This window comes from Pseudoliparis swirei, chromosome 2, assembly GCF_029220125.1.
Source record: "Pseudoliparis swirei isolate HS2019 ecotype Mariana Trench chromosome 2, NWPU_hadal_v1, whole genome shotgun sequence".
NCBI lineage: Eukaryota > Metazoa > Chordata > Actinopteri > Perciformes > Liparidae > Pseudoliparis > Pseudoliparis swirei.
In genome coordinates this window covers 20,796,145-20,811,748 of record NC_079389.1, presented here as the reverse complement: position 1 = coordinate 20,811,748, position 15,604 = coordinate 20,796,145, and the positions used below count along the sequence as shown (strand labels likewise).

The 15,604-nt window shown below is 44.6% G+C and overlaps 1 protein-coding gene across 2 annotated transcripts in view; it reads left to right on the top strand.

Annotated features, from left to right (window-relative positions):
• klf7b (Kruppel like factor 7b) overlaps window positions 1-15,604 on the top strand; it is a 76,141-nt gene that overhangs the window by 40,075 nt on the left and 20,462 nt on the right. For both annotated transcript variants that reach the window (XM_056423447.1, XM_056423454.1), the window contains exon 2: window positions 9,096-9,741. In XM_056423447.1, the coding sequence (XP_056279422.1) occupies window positions 9,096-9,741 (646 nt within the window). The remainder of the gene's footprint in view (window positions 1-9,095; window positions 9,742-15,604) is intronic.

The following is a 15,604-nucleotide window of genomic DNA, read 5'->3' as shown; positions in this document are numbered from 1 at the left end:
TGTTTTGTGGTGGACTGTTTGTAAGAGTGAGAAGAGCGTAATGACTTTTATCTGATGTGCGTGAATACGCAGCGCCTCGCGCGCTCGATATCAAACGCGGCGCAGTCGGCGGGCGAGCGGCCTCCTCCGTGTGCGAGCCGCTTTGTTCGCGGACTGAAGGGCGGTGTGTGCGGAGCTGGAAACAACGCTCGCTTACACCACGTCCTCCCTTTCCGCATCTTCGGTCATATATATATACACTACCGTTCAAAAGTTTGGGGTCACTTAGAAATGTCTTTATTCTTCAAAGAAAAGCACTGTTTTTTCAATAAAGATAACATTAATCAAAAATACACACTATACATTGTTAATGTGGTAAATGACTATTCTAGGTGGAAACGTCTGGTTTCTAATGAAATATCTCCAGAGGTGTATAGAGGCCCATTTCCATCAACTATCACTCCAGTGTTCTAATGGTACATTGTGTTTGCTCATCGCCTTAGAAGACTAATGTCTGATTAGAAAACCCTTGTGCAATTATGCTAGCACAGCTGAAAACAGTTATGCTGGTGATATAAACTATACAACTGGCCTTCCTTTGAGCTTGAAGTTTGAAGAACAAAATTAATACTTCAAATATTAATCATTATTTCTAACCTTCTCAATTTCTTGACTATATTTTCTATTCAATTTTCAATTCATTTGATAAATAAAAGTGAGTTTTCATGGAAGACACAAAATTGTCTGGATGACCCCAAACTTTTGAGCGGTAGTGTACATCCGTCCTCAGTCTTCATCTGTGTGATCTCATTGCAGCGGCGTGTGTGTAGTTCCATGAATGTCCATGTGTTACCGCCCCCTTGGCCTCTTTTAACCGATTATCTCAAGCTGATGTTCGTTTTCCGGGACGACAGAGTTCCAAAAACTCTTAACGGAGTCGAAACATGAGCCACACGACGATGCAGGATTCAGACGTGTGTGTTAAATACATTTAAAGGGCCAGTAGGTGGCATGTCAGTGGATCTATTTGTATATGATATATGATATGATATTCCTTTACTCGTCCCACAGTGGGGAAATTTCAAAAATCACAGCAGCGTGGATAATAATAGTAGGAATGGAATATGGTTTATTTATTATTATCTGAAACTAATAATCCTTTCTGTTTTCCGTTAGCTAGATAGATCCTCACCGCGCAGGTTTCTACGGTGGCCCTGAACGGACAAACCAAACACCGGCTCCAGACGTTGTGTTTTTTTAACGTTGCATAATACAAATCCCGTGACATTTACATCACATGATTTCCCTTCACGTGTCCCCTACCGGCTGAGCTGCCGCCTCTTCATCTGTCTGACGCAGACGTCTTCATCTGAAGAGCACTCTAACTCGTCCCCGTATTAAAGAAATCATGAATAAGCATGAGCGGAGAGTTATTGTAAAGGCTCTGACAGCATGATGAGTACGCCGGTGATGGCGCAAAGCACTTCAAGTTTATGAGGAATTGTAAAAGGTTTTAATGAGACGTGTGTGTGTGTTTGTGTGTGTGTGGGTTTTACTCATTTGAGTGACCGCTCTGGATTCAATTCCATAATTAGATGCATGTCACTGTGATATATTCGACTGGCGACGCTGTTCTTTGTTTTTATGTCGTGAATTGTTTTGTTTTTTATAATGGAAAAAAATAATTGGAAAATGTCCACGAATGAGTTTTTGGATCAAACTGAAAACAAAGAGACGCTCGCGGAGGCAGGAAGTTGCAAAAGCACGCTTCATTCCACTAAACCTCTTTCGATAGTTACCTTCGCATTGAAAATGCGGAAGGTTATGTTTTGATCCCCGTGTATTTATTTGTATGCTTGCGTGTTATTCGCATAAATCAAAAAGTATTAAATCGAATCGCATGAAATTTGGTGGGATGATTGGTTATTATCCGGGGACCATTTGATGAGATTTTGGGATCCATCGGGTCAAAGGTCAAGGTCATGAACAGGTCCAAATCTTCTTTGAATCGCATGAAATTTGGTGGGATGATTGGTTATTATCCGGGGACCATTTGATTAGATGTTGGGATCGATCGGGCCAAAGGTCAAGGTCATGAAAAGGTACAAATCTTCTTTTTACCATAGCACGGTAAATTTCTATCCAATTGGCATGCAACTAATGCCAGAATGTTCATAATTCAATGCCCAATCTTGTGATATGCGAAGGTATGCGCTCTACCGAGTGCCCATTCTAGTTGATACCTTTTACGATCTGAACATTCGCCGGCTGCTCTTGGACGCGTCGGAACGGGCCGGATCTGTTCTTCACGATCGCCGGCAGAATGCAAAACCACGTCTCTCACGTCGGTCGCTCTGCAGGTGAAGCGGAGCGTTACGGGAAGGGTCACTTCGCAGAATCACGTACGGGGCTTAATTCCCCCCCCCCCGCTAACGCGGACGTAGCGTCTCGGGCTCCGAGCCCGCTTCGGTCTGTTTGTCCTCCATGATCTTGTGTGTGTCAAAAGCTCTTAGAGCTTCCATCCAGAGCCTTCTGCTCTCTGCATTCATTATTAATGAATCTCAGCAGGCCAGGAACACACACACACACACACACACACACAGGCAGGGCTCGCACGTCACCGGTAGCTATTTTAGACGAGATATTGATAATCAAATAACTCCGAATTTAGAGGGAAAGACACGCTCGGAAAGACAGAGATTTTTTTTCAAAATCTTTTAATTCTGCTGCTATTACAAGTAAACAACACGTAGATTCCCTTTTCCTTCAACTTTAGAATATCCAGACAGGCCACTCGGTCAACCCCGGCTGCCTTTCTCTCCAGCGGTGACTTCCGACCTTGTTTGACATTGACCTGGAAACAGTTACCCGGTCACATCGGGGGCGCGTTGAACGCCGTGAAATGAACACCGTGGAAATAATTCTGTGAAATGAGGACGTTAACTGCCGCTTTTCTCCGGACACGCACGTATAAACAGAGAGTAATGGACTTCATTGATGAGTGAATGAAACAAAAATACAAAAATATCTGATTCTCGCAGCGATGCGTCGCACGAAGACGATCGCTCCGCGGTCTGTTCGCCTCTTTGGTGTTTCTATAATACTCTCGTCACATGTAATGACGGTTTTGCCATCGAAAACCACCCAGTCGGGTCCCGTCGTCTCAAAGTCCTGTTTGCACGACCCGAAACGGATTGATTTGTCACGTGACTTGCGTACTTCAGTAACGACCCCTTCGCGGTTATCGGAAAGCAGACGAAGACGAAATCCACTTCGCCGATACTGTTGATTCAGCGAATGAAAATGAGTCTCCGTGTGTTTGGTATCTGTTCTGACTCTTAGTACGAAGCGCGATCGCCAAAGAGTTTGAGTTATTTATGTGTTCTTTGTTCTCCAGAGCTCAACCTCTTACTTCAGCCCGCCGTCAGCTGCCAGCAACAGACTCTGAAGCTCTCTGATTGGATGATTCTTACTGCAGCGGGCCTCGAGTCGACGTCCGTCCCCAAACTGTTGTGTTCAATGTCTCGTACCTTTGCCTTCTCGTCGGTTACGCTGATTTCTTTCAGGACTGATGGTTCAACCAAGAGAGCTTTGTGTCAGTCTCAGTGTTTCTGTGCTTTTTAATGGGTGTGTGTGTGTGTGTGTGTGTGTGTGTGTGTGTGTGTGTGTGTGTGTGTGTGTGTGTGTGTGTGTGTGTGTGTGTGTGTGTGTGTGTGTGTGTGTGTGTGTGTGTGTGTGTGTGTGTGTGTGTGTGTGTGTGTGTGTGTGTGTGTCTCGATATGACCTTTCCCCGTATGGTGTGGGGGCTGAGCGGGGGGACAGAAGGTGAGCCCCACACATGCTATCAGTCGGAGTTGTTAGCCAGCTGACACACACACACACACACACACTGCAGGCCATACATGCCGTTGTTACCTGATATTCATGGTGTGTAAGAGAAACCAACGAAGGAGAAGGTCATACGTGTGATGTCAGAGGCCAGCCGTGGGTTTGATTGCCGCTCGCTCCCCGTTCCACCGCCTCGGGCTCTCTCTCCCCTCTGTCCTCCCCGCCCACCTCCCACAATCCTCAGCGTCGGTCCGGCGCCCGCCTGCAGACACACGGACACCTTCTTTTTCTTATGTTTCTGAGTCGAAGCGAAAACAACGGTACAGCCGGTGTGCCGTCGTCCTCTCATAGAGGCTGTGTTCGCCGTGTCAACGAGAGCTGGTATCCATGGCGCTGGAGTTGTGTCGGATGATGAATTATGTAACGCGCAGCAGCACAGTGTAATTCTCAGGAGCCCGGGAAAGGATGAGGAGAGAAATACTTTAGGAAAAAAAGATTTCAAAACTTTACTTTTCTTTATCTCCATCCGTTTGTTTTGCTTGTGTCCTGCGACTCTTTGGGTATATCGCTTCCATTGGAGGAAACTTATTCTAAACTCAAAGTTCACCACGGTTTCCTGCAGTGGATAGAACTTTAATGGAAGCCATGTGTCATCACGTGACATGTGTCACGTGATAGCAGGTGTTCGTTCATGGGTCATATCTTGTCATACTGTTTGTCTGAATATACCTGGATTCACCCTCTGGCTGAAACACTTGGGTTTTAGAGTGTGTCTGTCTCTTTAAGACCCGCCTCCCAATCTGCTCTGATTGGCTGGCCCCTTTGCAAAGGTGGTTCTTAAGCAGTGGGTGGAGATACTGAGATGGGCGTGATAGTATATAGTATATTCTTATAGATCAGATTAGATTTAGGATGGTTATTTGTGTTACTTGTTTGGTTTGTGGTGCGATGTCTCCCGGACTCTGTCAGTAAGTTCACACATATAAATAGTAATAATAATACATTTAATTCATATCGCGCTTTTTAAAGTACTCAAAGACACTTTACAAGCATTAAAATCATTATAAAAGAGATATACATTTATTTATTTTTATAAATAAAAAAATTGGAGTGATCCATGAGCGGCGGACTCATCGGTCCTCAGATCTGAACCTTGTCGCGATACGTTGTCTTGAAATAAAGCACTCGGCTGTTATAGTTCCACCCCAGATGACCAGATGTCTGTCTCATAACCTCCAGTATTGGTTTCCAGATGCATCAGCAGTGACAGATCTCAGTTCAACAGAGACGTAATGACCTCCTTCTGCATGCTCGGCTGGATATTGTATTACACACACAGTGATTACTCAAAGGAATACCAATGCTAACAAATGATAGCAACAATCTAGACAAAAGGCGAACCCCCTGGTTGTCCTCACGCCACCGGCATCAGCTTTGCAGAAGACATCGCTACTTGGCATCATCTTTCTCCTTTTAGAGTTTTCCTTACGAAGCAGCGTCACCCTCCCAAAATAATAATAATAATAATAACTTTATTTATATAGCACCTTTAAAAACAATGTTTACAAAGTGCTCCACAGAGAGTCAAAGCAAAACAAGTGGAATAGCAAGAAACCAATATTACATTTAAAAATATATGTTAAGATTTAAATTAAAATAATAAAATAAACAATTAATTCAAAACCAAATAAATTAAAACTAAATCAAAAACAGACAAACTAAATTAGGGGAACCAAAGTTCTGCATACAAAGTCTAGATCACTTAAAAGCTGTTCCATAAAAATTTGTTTTAAGAAGTGATTTAAAAGAAGTTACTGATTCTGCGAGCCTTATCCGCTCCGGTAAAATGATATCTCTAAATTATATTCATATGCAAATGCGAAGCATTCTTAAGGGGAGGAAAAAAAGACATTCTTTAAAAGTGAAGAAAAGGAAGAGGTTGGGCTTATCACCACTCAACAGATGGCCGGACTAAACGTGTTGGTTCCTCAGCGAGTCTGATGGGAGCAGAGCTCCAGCGCTGGCCGGTCTGAATGGACCAAAACAACCAGCTCTGCTGCTGAGGGAGACGGGAAAAAACTACAAAACATTCCTATCGTGGCTGTAATTTGCTCGGATGGCAGAGGTGGAAAGAGCCAGAGGATCAGGAAGAGAAGCGTCATCTGCCAAAAGCCTCCAGTCACAGAGGAAATTAATTCCATTCCAAGTAGATACAGTAAAGGCCGCATGCTGCAGGAGGGCGCTGGAGCCAGGTAGCTGAGTGGACAGTTACTGGGCTGTGGACTGACCTGCTGTCTTCTCCCTCTCCCCCCATCTCTCTCTCTCTCTTTCCTGAAGTAAAAGAAAGCTAAAACCACGAATGTAACTATTTTTGACACATTCATTGGCTTATTTTGTTAACATTCTGTAATTACTAGCACTGCTGCTCGGAAATCTGACGTCCCGCCATCTGGTTTGCATCTGTTAGCGATGTAGGACAATCTTAAGTATCACAGGCGCTCTTTTTACCCTTGTAGTAGCATTCATAAAGGCGAGCTTTTAGTTTACATTTGATATCAAACAGCTGTGAAACCATTGTATTCATGTTTCTTTTTGATCTCTATCGATCATCATCAGCTCGACCAGCTGTACACAGAACAGAAAACGTAGAGAAGCTCAGAAAGAAGAAGTGTATGACCTTAGGTTTGAAAAGTAGGTGAGTGACCCCTAAAGGTTTCTGGTTTAACCCTTTGAAGTCGACGCCCGCAGCACCGCGTTTTTCACTGTTTCCGTTTTTTAAAATATTTATTTTTTATTTTACCTCATTTCTCAGTCCCATTCTTATCATTTTGGCGAATGGTGTGACGGACCACATCATTTCTACTCAGAAAACGATAAAACAAAATTTGGTTTGAGACATTTGTTTGCATGTATCTAGCATTGTATTTAGATATTTCACTGCTTTTGTGAACTTGGACCTTTGGTAAACCAATTTCAAACACCAAAACAGTTCGTCCACATGAGTAAAGGTGCGTTTTCACAAGAGATGTGAAGAATTTATGTAAAATCTAACTTCAATTTTCAGCTTTAGGGCCATATTTTCTCTTTCCAATTGTGCCTGAGGACAATTGGGCCTCATTATATAGAGAGCTGAGAATATTCTGGAATGTTTGATGTAGAACACATGGGTATGTGTCATATGCAAAAGCCTTTAAAAAGGTGAATTACATTTTTTTTGTAAAATCGAGAAAATGAGCGCAGACTCCAGAGGGTTAAACCCCTGGAGGTCATGAAGCCACCAGCAGACCAACACCTGCGATGCTGCTGCTGCTGCCAACAACCTGCAGCCGTGGAGCCGCTGGCCAGATGTCTCCGCTATCTCTGGGACAAAAAGGTCGAAGACGCACTTCTAGAAATACGTGCGAACATGTTCTCGTTTCTCTCTCCGTATCTCCCTTCCTTCCCCTTTAGTTTCTCTGTTCGACTTCCCCTCTCTCGTCCCGTTCCCCTCCCACCTTCCCTCTATCTTGCGATATAACTTCCACGGCTGGTTGATTCGGGTGAGCGAAAGGGAAACGGGCAAAGGCTTTCCGCAGTTCAGGGCTCCGGAGAGCTGGGGCCGGGCGGCAGCGATCAATCACGGGCTAAATCCCTCCTCTCTCAGGACTGCCGTGTGCCAGGTGGCATGGCCAACAGCTGCAGAGAAATATAGAGCCTGCAGTGGGCATTTTAATTCACGAGCTAGGAGTAAACAGGCTGCGGTCTGGAGAAAAACACTGAATATTGAAGGCGAGACTATCTTGACAAATGCATCAGTCGGTTGTCGGACCACCGTGACCGAGGTCTTCCCTAAAAGGTTCCCTGTGGAGTTTTGATGTTCCCTCTGTACACGACTAACCCTGTATGGATGTGATAAGACGCTATCGTTGACCTATGACCTGGCTCGGTGGAAACCCTTCGACAAGCATGAACAAAAACACACACGGAATGAACGCCAAAGAAATTCCCTTTATTGTCTGGGTGACAGATGTTCCAGTGTGAAATATTGCCATGTTTATTATTCTTATTATCTTTATTGAAAAGGGACCATGCACATTTAAATCATACATGTCACCATTCGATGCTCTGTACCAGAGAGTAGCTTCAGCTAATGTGCGTCTGTAGTCCTCTGACGATACCATTTTACAAAATTGGCCTGAAGGTGCGTTCACACCAAAAGTGAAACTAATTTTCGCGTCGCCCAAAACGCGTGAGTTTACTCGCTCGACCGTTCACCGTGTTCTCGCCATGAGCGTCGAGACGCTCCGCGAGGGGCGGGGCTTATCTCTGTGTCTCGTCTCCGTAAAGACCGTTATCATCTCCTTCCTCCACCAGAATAACTAACCACTAGTTCTGCTTCATACTTGTCGTGGACGTCTCACACACTAACGCCCTCGTGTTTGGGTTCATGACATCACCCGTAGGCTCACTCAGCTCGGTCACTTTCACCGATGAAGTCACTGTTACGTCTGAAAGACTTCCGCTTCCAGCTACGAGAGCGGAACACGAGAGCCGATTGGCCCGAGTTGCGAGATGACCGCCTCAAAGTTGAAATATTTCAACTCGGGGTGAAAATTGCGCCGCTGAAAACGCGTCGCCCACATCGCGTCGCCCGGGAAAATATCGCGTCTATCGCAGCCACACGCGTCTGTACGTTGACTTTTCATGGGATTCGATCGCGCGAAAAAATAGTTTCGCTTTTGGTGTGAACGCACCTTGAGACGTCTAGCTTGTTCCTCTCTGTTGAGACTAGTAGCGAGTGACACGTGTGGTTGTAGTTCCTGTGAAACGTAACTGAGCTGCTGAATGATATGATGAAGTCATATCACATCCACAGCACCTCGCATATGTGGGTCGTGGAGGTCTCCATCGTGGAATATGCCGACTACGAACTATTCATCCACTCTGTCATATTCATTGAATGTATTTTAACTCTAAATCTGTCCTTCTGGTCACATGACATCTCTTGTTCTGTCCATCCTGGAGAGGGATCCTCCTCTGTTCTCTCCTGAAGGGTTCTTCCCTTTTTTCCCCCTGAAGGGTTATTTGGGAGTTTTTCCTGATCCGATGTGAGGTCAAAGGTCAGGGATGTCTATGTGTACAGATTGTAAAGCACTCCGAGACAAATTTGTAATTTGTGAAATTGGGCTTATTTATACAAATAAACTGAATTGAATTGAATTGATTGACTGGCGTTGTGATACAAAAACTGAAACAACCGGTTTCAAGTGTATTTACGTCTGACTCTGGGTCCTTCTTGTTCCTTGCAGACGTGTCTGGAGTTGGAGCGGTACCTCCAGACGGAGCCCAAGCGACTCTCGGAGCTCTTTGACGAGGAGCTGGACGGCCTCTTGACGCCTTCCTTCACGCAGGGGGGAGACAGCGACGAGGACCTGATGGATCCCCTCCTCCCCGGCCTCCCGGACCAACCCGGCCCACCTCCACTCCTGGTGTCTCTCCCCAAAGCCCAGGCCAGAATCCTGCAGGTGCCCAACTCCATCAAGACCCAAGCAGAGGCTGAAACGCTCTCGCCGAAGGACCGAGTCCCGGCGGGGGTCAGCGCCGCGCAGCTCAGCGCCGCCGTCACGTCCCTGACGCCGCCGTCGTCACCGGAGCTCGGCCGCCACCTCGTCAAATCCACACAGACACTGACCGCGACGGCGGACGGCACGCTGACGCTCAAATTTGTGGCGAAGAAGGTCGGGTCGGGGGCGGCCAAATTGGCGGCGACGCGAGCGCTACCGTCGCCGCCGGGCCGGGGAGGGGCCCTCAGCGACGGCGAGCAGGGAGGAGGAGGAAGTCTGAGTGGAGAGGTGCCAGAGAACAAAAAGAGAGTCCACCGGTGCCAGTTCATCGGCTGCAGAAAGGTTTACACCAAGAGCTCCCACCTGAAGGCGCACCAGAGGACTCACACAGGTAAGACCTCCGTTAGCTGCTTTGTTCTGCGGCGCAGCGTTTCGGAGGATCTGGTCTCGTCGCTTATTTTCAGACGCGTCTCGGATATCATGCAAATTAGCAAGCAGCAATCATCTGTGAGACTCAAAGTGCTTGAATGGAATGAGCATCAGATCACTCCGTCGCTGGACGATGCAGCAGGACGTCGTATCGAGTTCAAAAGCAAAAAGGTCACGAACTTTACTGGTGCAGGACTGGGTTCAAAGCAGTGCCGTGCGGTGAGGTTCATGGTTGGTGAGGCACTGACTCCTTTGGTGTCAGATTTATAAATATATAAACCCAAAAGGGGCTTATTCAATTGGCTACTGGTTATTTCATGTCTCATCAGCATTCTTCACACAACACACACACACACGGTACATATTACAGATACGTAAAGGTAAGAAAAAGTTTGAAGCAAACCTTTTAGCTCCGGCGTTGGTCTACCTGTGTTAATCACGTCCACTTTGGACTGAAAGTCCAGTTTTGAGATATTTTAAAGTTTAAATATATAATCCTCTTCCATATTGGCAGTCTGGCGTAGCAAAATACAAAAACAAACGGACTTGACTCGCCTGGCGCCTCAGCGTAGAAGAAGCAGCAACAAGTACCCGTTGGCTCACTAGCGCCCCCTGCAGGGCGGCAGAGTATTATCACCTCCCCCTGTGCCTTTTCACTGCGGTCTTATTTCCCATCAGCAAAACTAAATATGTCACTTACAAACTTTAAACTGTAATGGTCAAAGACCTTAGCCAGACTGGGAAATCAGGGCAAATAAACATATCTGCAAACATTATATTGGCGACATGCAGAGATACGGCAACCCGCACGGGACAATTGCATCAACCCAGTTTGTGATGGATTGCGCAATCAGAGGCTCGGCTCGACCCGTCGCCTCAACTCTCGTTTCATCCTGTGTTTGAACAGGAAATAGGCAAATTCAGCGATTTTGACGATAAAATGTTCGAAATTGGTCATACATAAAGATCGGTGGACAATTACTAATATAAATTTGATGTTATCATTATTATTTTTTAACTTTTTATGACTCATGACCGCCCGTCCCTGGTTCAAAGAGCCCTGCGACAAGAAGCAAAGCTGGCAGCAGTCCAGGTCTGACAGGACATCAGCGGGGACACGACCAAGTGTCTGATGACGTGATGGAGACTTGGCAAAGCTTGGAAATTAAGACCTTATCAGAGGTTATACAACTTTCTGTGATCCCTAAAACGAGGGGACTGCTTATAGAAATGAATACAAGTCCTGCACAGTGAGCACCCTTGAAGATATGCAGAAAGTCAACTCTGTGTTCCGTTTCAGCCCAATGTGTTCAGAGCCAACGCAATAAAAGATGTCACGGCGACACTCCATCACCAGCACGGTGGGTTCAGCAGGTTCCACAACGCGCTCACACCCGGAGCTTCGAGCAGATTTCGGTTCGAGCTCGTTGAAATCCGCCGGGCTCGCGAGCGTCTGCGTGGCCGAAATGACATCGCACCGTCGGAAACGCTGAAATAGTTTCTATTCGTGCCAAAGCGGACGGGCGAAGAAGAAATTGGGAACTTTGATGCGCTTTGAGAAATCCGCCCCCCGGGGGGAGTTTTTTCGTAGCCTCTCCTCATCTTCTTCTTCTTCTCAGGCGGTCGTCTAGATCTCTTTCATTTCCTCATGCGTCTTGATCCGAGCTCAGGACCGAGAGGCACAGCCACAGTAATTGCCTGTTGAGTGATGGACCGCTGGTAAATGACATTGGTAATTCGGCCGTGTCCGACCGGGTCAGACACGGGGCGTTAGCCGCTAACTACAGCCGCCCTCTCGGTGACCCTCAGAGAGAGCAGACGGCAGGCCGATGCGTCCGGGGGCTGTTTACGCGTCGAGAGCTCCGGCTGGATGAGGCTCATGAGCCAAGACGGATTTGACTGATGCAGATTATGAGAAATTTGTGATTTGCTTGAGTTTTGCACAGCATTAAGTCACCGAAGCTTAAGTTTACCTCCGTCATTGTAAGAAGGCTACTCCGAGGGGAGCGACCTGTTGTGACTTTCTGAATAAGTTATTACTCGTGGCACTTTGAAAGAAAAACTAGTCAGTCTCTGGAGAAAAAAAAAGGTATTTTTTGACATTCTGAGTAAAATTAAGTCCACAGAAAATCAAAAAGAGACAGACCCGGTGGATTAAAAGGAGAAGTGGATGTGCCTTCAACTTTCTGCTCTGGTAGTAAAAAGAAGTCGAGCACATATCTGGCAACGTGTGTCCCGGTGACATGACTTTGAATTACAGCAAAAGTGGAGCTGAGTTCCAGTTTGCTTTAAGTTACTTGTGTTCTTTATTTAGTGGAGTTATTACCTTCGCATTGAAAATGCGGAAGGTTATGTTTTGATCGTCGTGTATTTGTATGCGTGCGTGTTATTCGCATAAGTCAAAAAGTATTAAACCGAATCGCATGAAATTTGGTGGGATGATTGGTTATTATCCGGGGACCATTTGATTAGATTTTGGGATCAATCGGGTCAAAAGTCAAGGTCAAGGTCATGAAAAGGTCAACATCTTCTTTTTACCATAGTGCGGTCAATTTCTATCCAATTGGCATGCAACTAATGCCAAAATGTTCATAATTCAATGCTCAATCTTGTGATATGCGAAGGTATGCGCTCTACCGAGTGCCCTTTCTAATTTAGAAATGTATAGTGGTAATCATAGACAACATTGATTCATTGCTGTGCAAAATCACACACGGAAAAAACAACTATGGAATAGAAACGCAATCAGTTGTTTTTTTCCCATCACTACTTTTAAAGAGACAGCAACGAGTTTACCACGGGGTTGTACATCCTTGTGATCTTTTTCCCTGTTGAAATGCATTCTGGGTCTGGATTGGACATCTTTTAGCCCGAATAACTGAGTCTGAGTCCATCACATATCACCACCCGGAGCGAGCGCTATTTACCTCTAGCTTTAGCCACGCCGTCATTTACAGTCTCTGGAGTGGTTCATGGCCTCCGGTTGTCATCGTCTCGTGTTAGCAGTTTCCTTGGCCCACATCAGGATTACAGGGCATAGCCTGCAGACCCCCTACTGTATTAATACGGGCAACCTTGGCTCCATTAATCCAGCGTGTTACATGCTTCTACGATCCCAGTGACCATCGCTCTGCTTTAAGTACAGCATTCCGTCGACGGGGCAGCACCTAGCATAGCATCGGGAACCCAGGGCGGGGCTTTATTATAGCTCATCCAGGAGGGAGGCGCTAGCTTCCGGGTAGCCTGGCAGCTCGCTGCAGTTCCTCTAATCTACTCATGATTCTGCAGCAGAGTCATGCCATCCGAGGCAGAATCATTCACTGAGGGGGGGAAGACACCCTGGAGACACTGCAGTGTGTGTGTGTGTGTGTGTGTGCGGCGTATTCCCTCCCGATGTGTTCATTACGAGCACAGCACTGTGGTTTAATTAGCTCAATCCTCTTTTTGGTTTATTATGACCATAAATCGTTGAACATACATGTCGGGAGGGATTGGCGTAGCAGAGAGTAGGGGGAGGAGCCTTCAAGCCGGGAGTCCGACTGCACACGTGCGGCGAGTCCACGTGGCGTCGGTAATCACGCTCCTCCGTTTATATCCAAGACGATCTCTCTGAGCTGCAGCCTTCGGTGAATCTCTTAAGAATCCCTCAACCAGGGTTTTTCTGGCTCCTCTTGTTTTTTTTACTTTCAGGACTTTATCTCCAAAAAGACTAGATGGCAAATCATCATATCCTCCAAAACGATATACATCCCCACAGGCTCGGCCCCAGAGAGAGCAGAACAGAGGAGCAGTGGGTTAGAGCGTCGTCTCGACTGCACTTAATGAAATGAAATGTCTTTTAAAATTGGAAATTCATACCTGATGAAATACGTGTATGTGCATACACGGCCGCTTAAAATACACTTTGCTGCTGTCGGGTGATAATGATGCGTGAATAATCAGAGACGAAACAAAATGAGTAGAGCAGAGACATGTTCAATTCTTGAGTTATAAATGTAATTAAAAACGTATTAATATGGAAGATGTATGTGGTAGTATACAGTATATAAATATATATATTTTTTATTTTGTTTATTGTTGTTTTTTGTTTTATTTTCTTTATTTTATATTAATTTTCTGATTTATTTTGATTTCAATTTAGGATAGGAATTTATAAGCATTTTTTGCTTCTACCTATACCTTTTCAGTCTTTCTCTTTTGTATATCATATAGTATTGTATTTGATTTGATTGACTGAATAAAATACACAAACAAAGCTCCAAGGGAGACGGTCTGGGAGCTGCTAGCCTGTAGAGATACACCTTCCACCAACACGCCGTCTGCTCGCTTCAAAGATGAATGGCAGTTCTAAGATACCCACAAAACATCGAGGAAAACACAAAACAACCAACTAGATGTTCAGCTGTCAGCAAGTGTGTGATGTGGTACACAATACACAGTAATGGTGCATTGCAACCCCGACATCGAGTCCATCACGTGTGAAAGCTATGTGTTTCGCCCTTGTGTGATAAACAATTTCTTATAGGTTTAAAAAATACTAAATTGTTGTTGTTGGTGTGTATTTTATTCAGTCAATCAAATCAAATACAATACAATATTATTCCATATAATATATAAAAGAGAAAGACTGAAAAGGTATATGGAGAAGCAAAAAATGCTTAAATTCCTCTCCTGAATTAAAATGAAATGAATCAGAAAATTAATATAAAAGAAAAAAAATAACAAAGAAAAGAAAAAAGAAGAAAAAACAATATATATTTATATATATATATGTATATATATACATACACATACATACATTTATACATAAACATACATATATATACACATGCAAACACACATACACACACATACATACAGACATACTTCCACATACATCTTCCATATAAATACATTTTTAATCACATTTATAACTCTCAAGAATTGTTTTATAAATAATTCCCTTGAAAACCAAAAAGGAGTTCACCATTCTTACATCCATTTCAACATTATTCCATAATTGGACTCCTACAACAGAAACACATCTTCTTTTAATCCCTTTTTTAGCCTTAAATTCCACATTTATATTATATCCGTGATGAAGGGATTGCCTCGACACGGTTCTCAGCAGCCAACACTTCGACACACTGGGACCTCTGAGCCAATGTGGTATCGCCTTAAACTGTCACTCCTTCCGACGGCCATCGGGGGGCGACTCCTCTGGTTCCGGAAAGAAGCCTGAATGCATAGACATCTATGGGGAAATGACTCGACTAATTTACAGACAGTAAACATTTTTAAATTGAGCTCATGACGTCAATGTTGAGCTTCGAGACTTCATTTCGTAAATGATGGTATGTATAGTCAAATAGATCATAAAGCAGGCGATGCTTTAAGGCGTGGCTAACTTATGATGTATCGCTACCAGACCCGACCGCATACGGCGTCTCTACCGTGCCGTCACCTCGCCACGGTCCAAATATGGTCACTTCCCTGCATTTTATGGAATTAAAAACACCACTAAACTCACTCTTTTTACATACATTAAATTACATTACATGACAAAGCGACTTACAATAAGTGCATCAAGCAAGAGTACGAACTCAGAACAACAAGAATACAGAAAGTAACATTTATTTATCCCGTCTGTTACCTTCAAATTTACTAACAAATCTTACCCTTGGGGTCAATTTGACCCCAGCAATTAAAACCTCCAGAAAATGATTAGAATTAATGTTGTTTCCCAAGTTTAAGTGTGAGGTACTTTATGTTTGTTTGTTGACTACCTAAATAGTCCTTTAAATAAATAACAAAGTTAATATTTCTTATATATTTTACACAGTGAA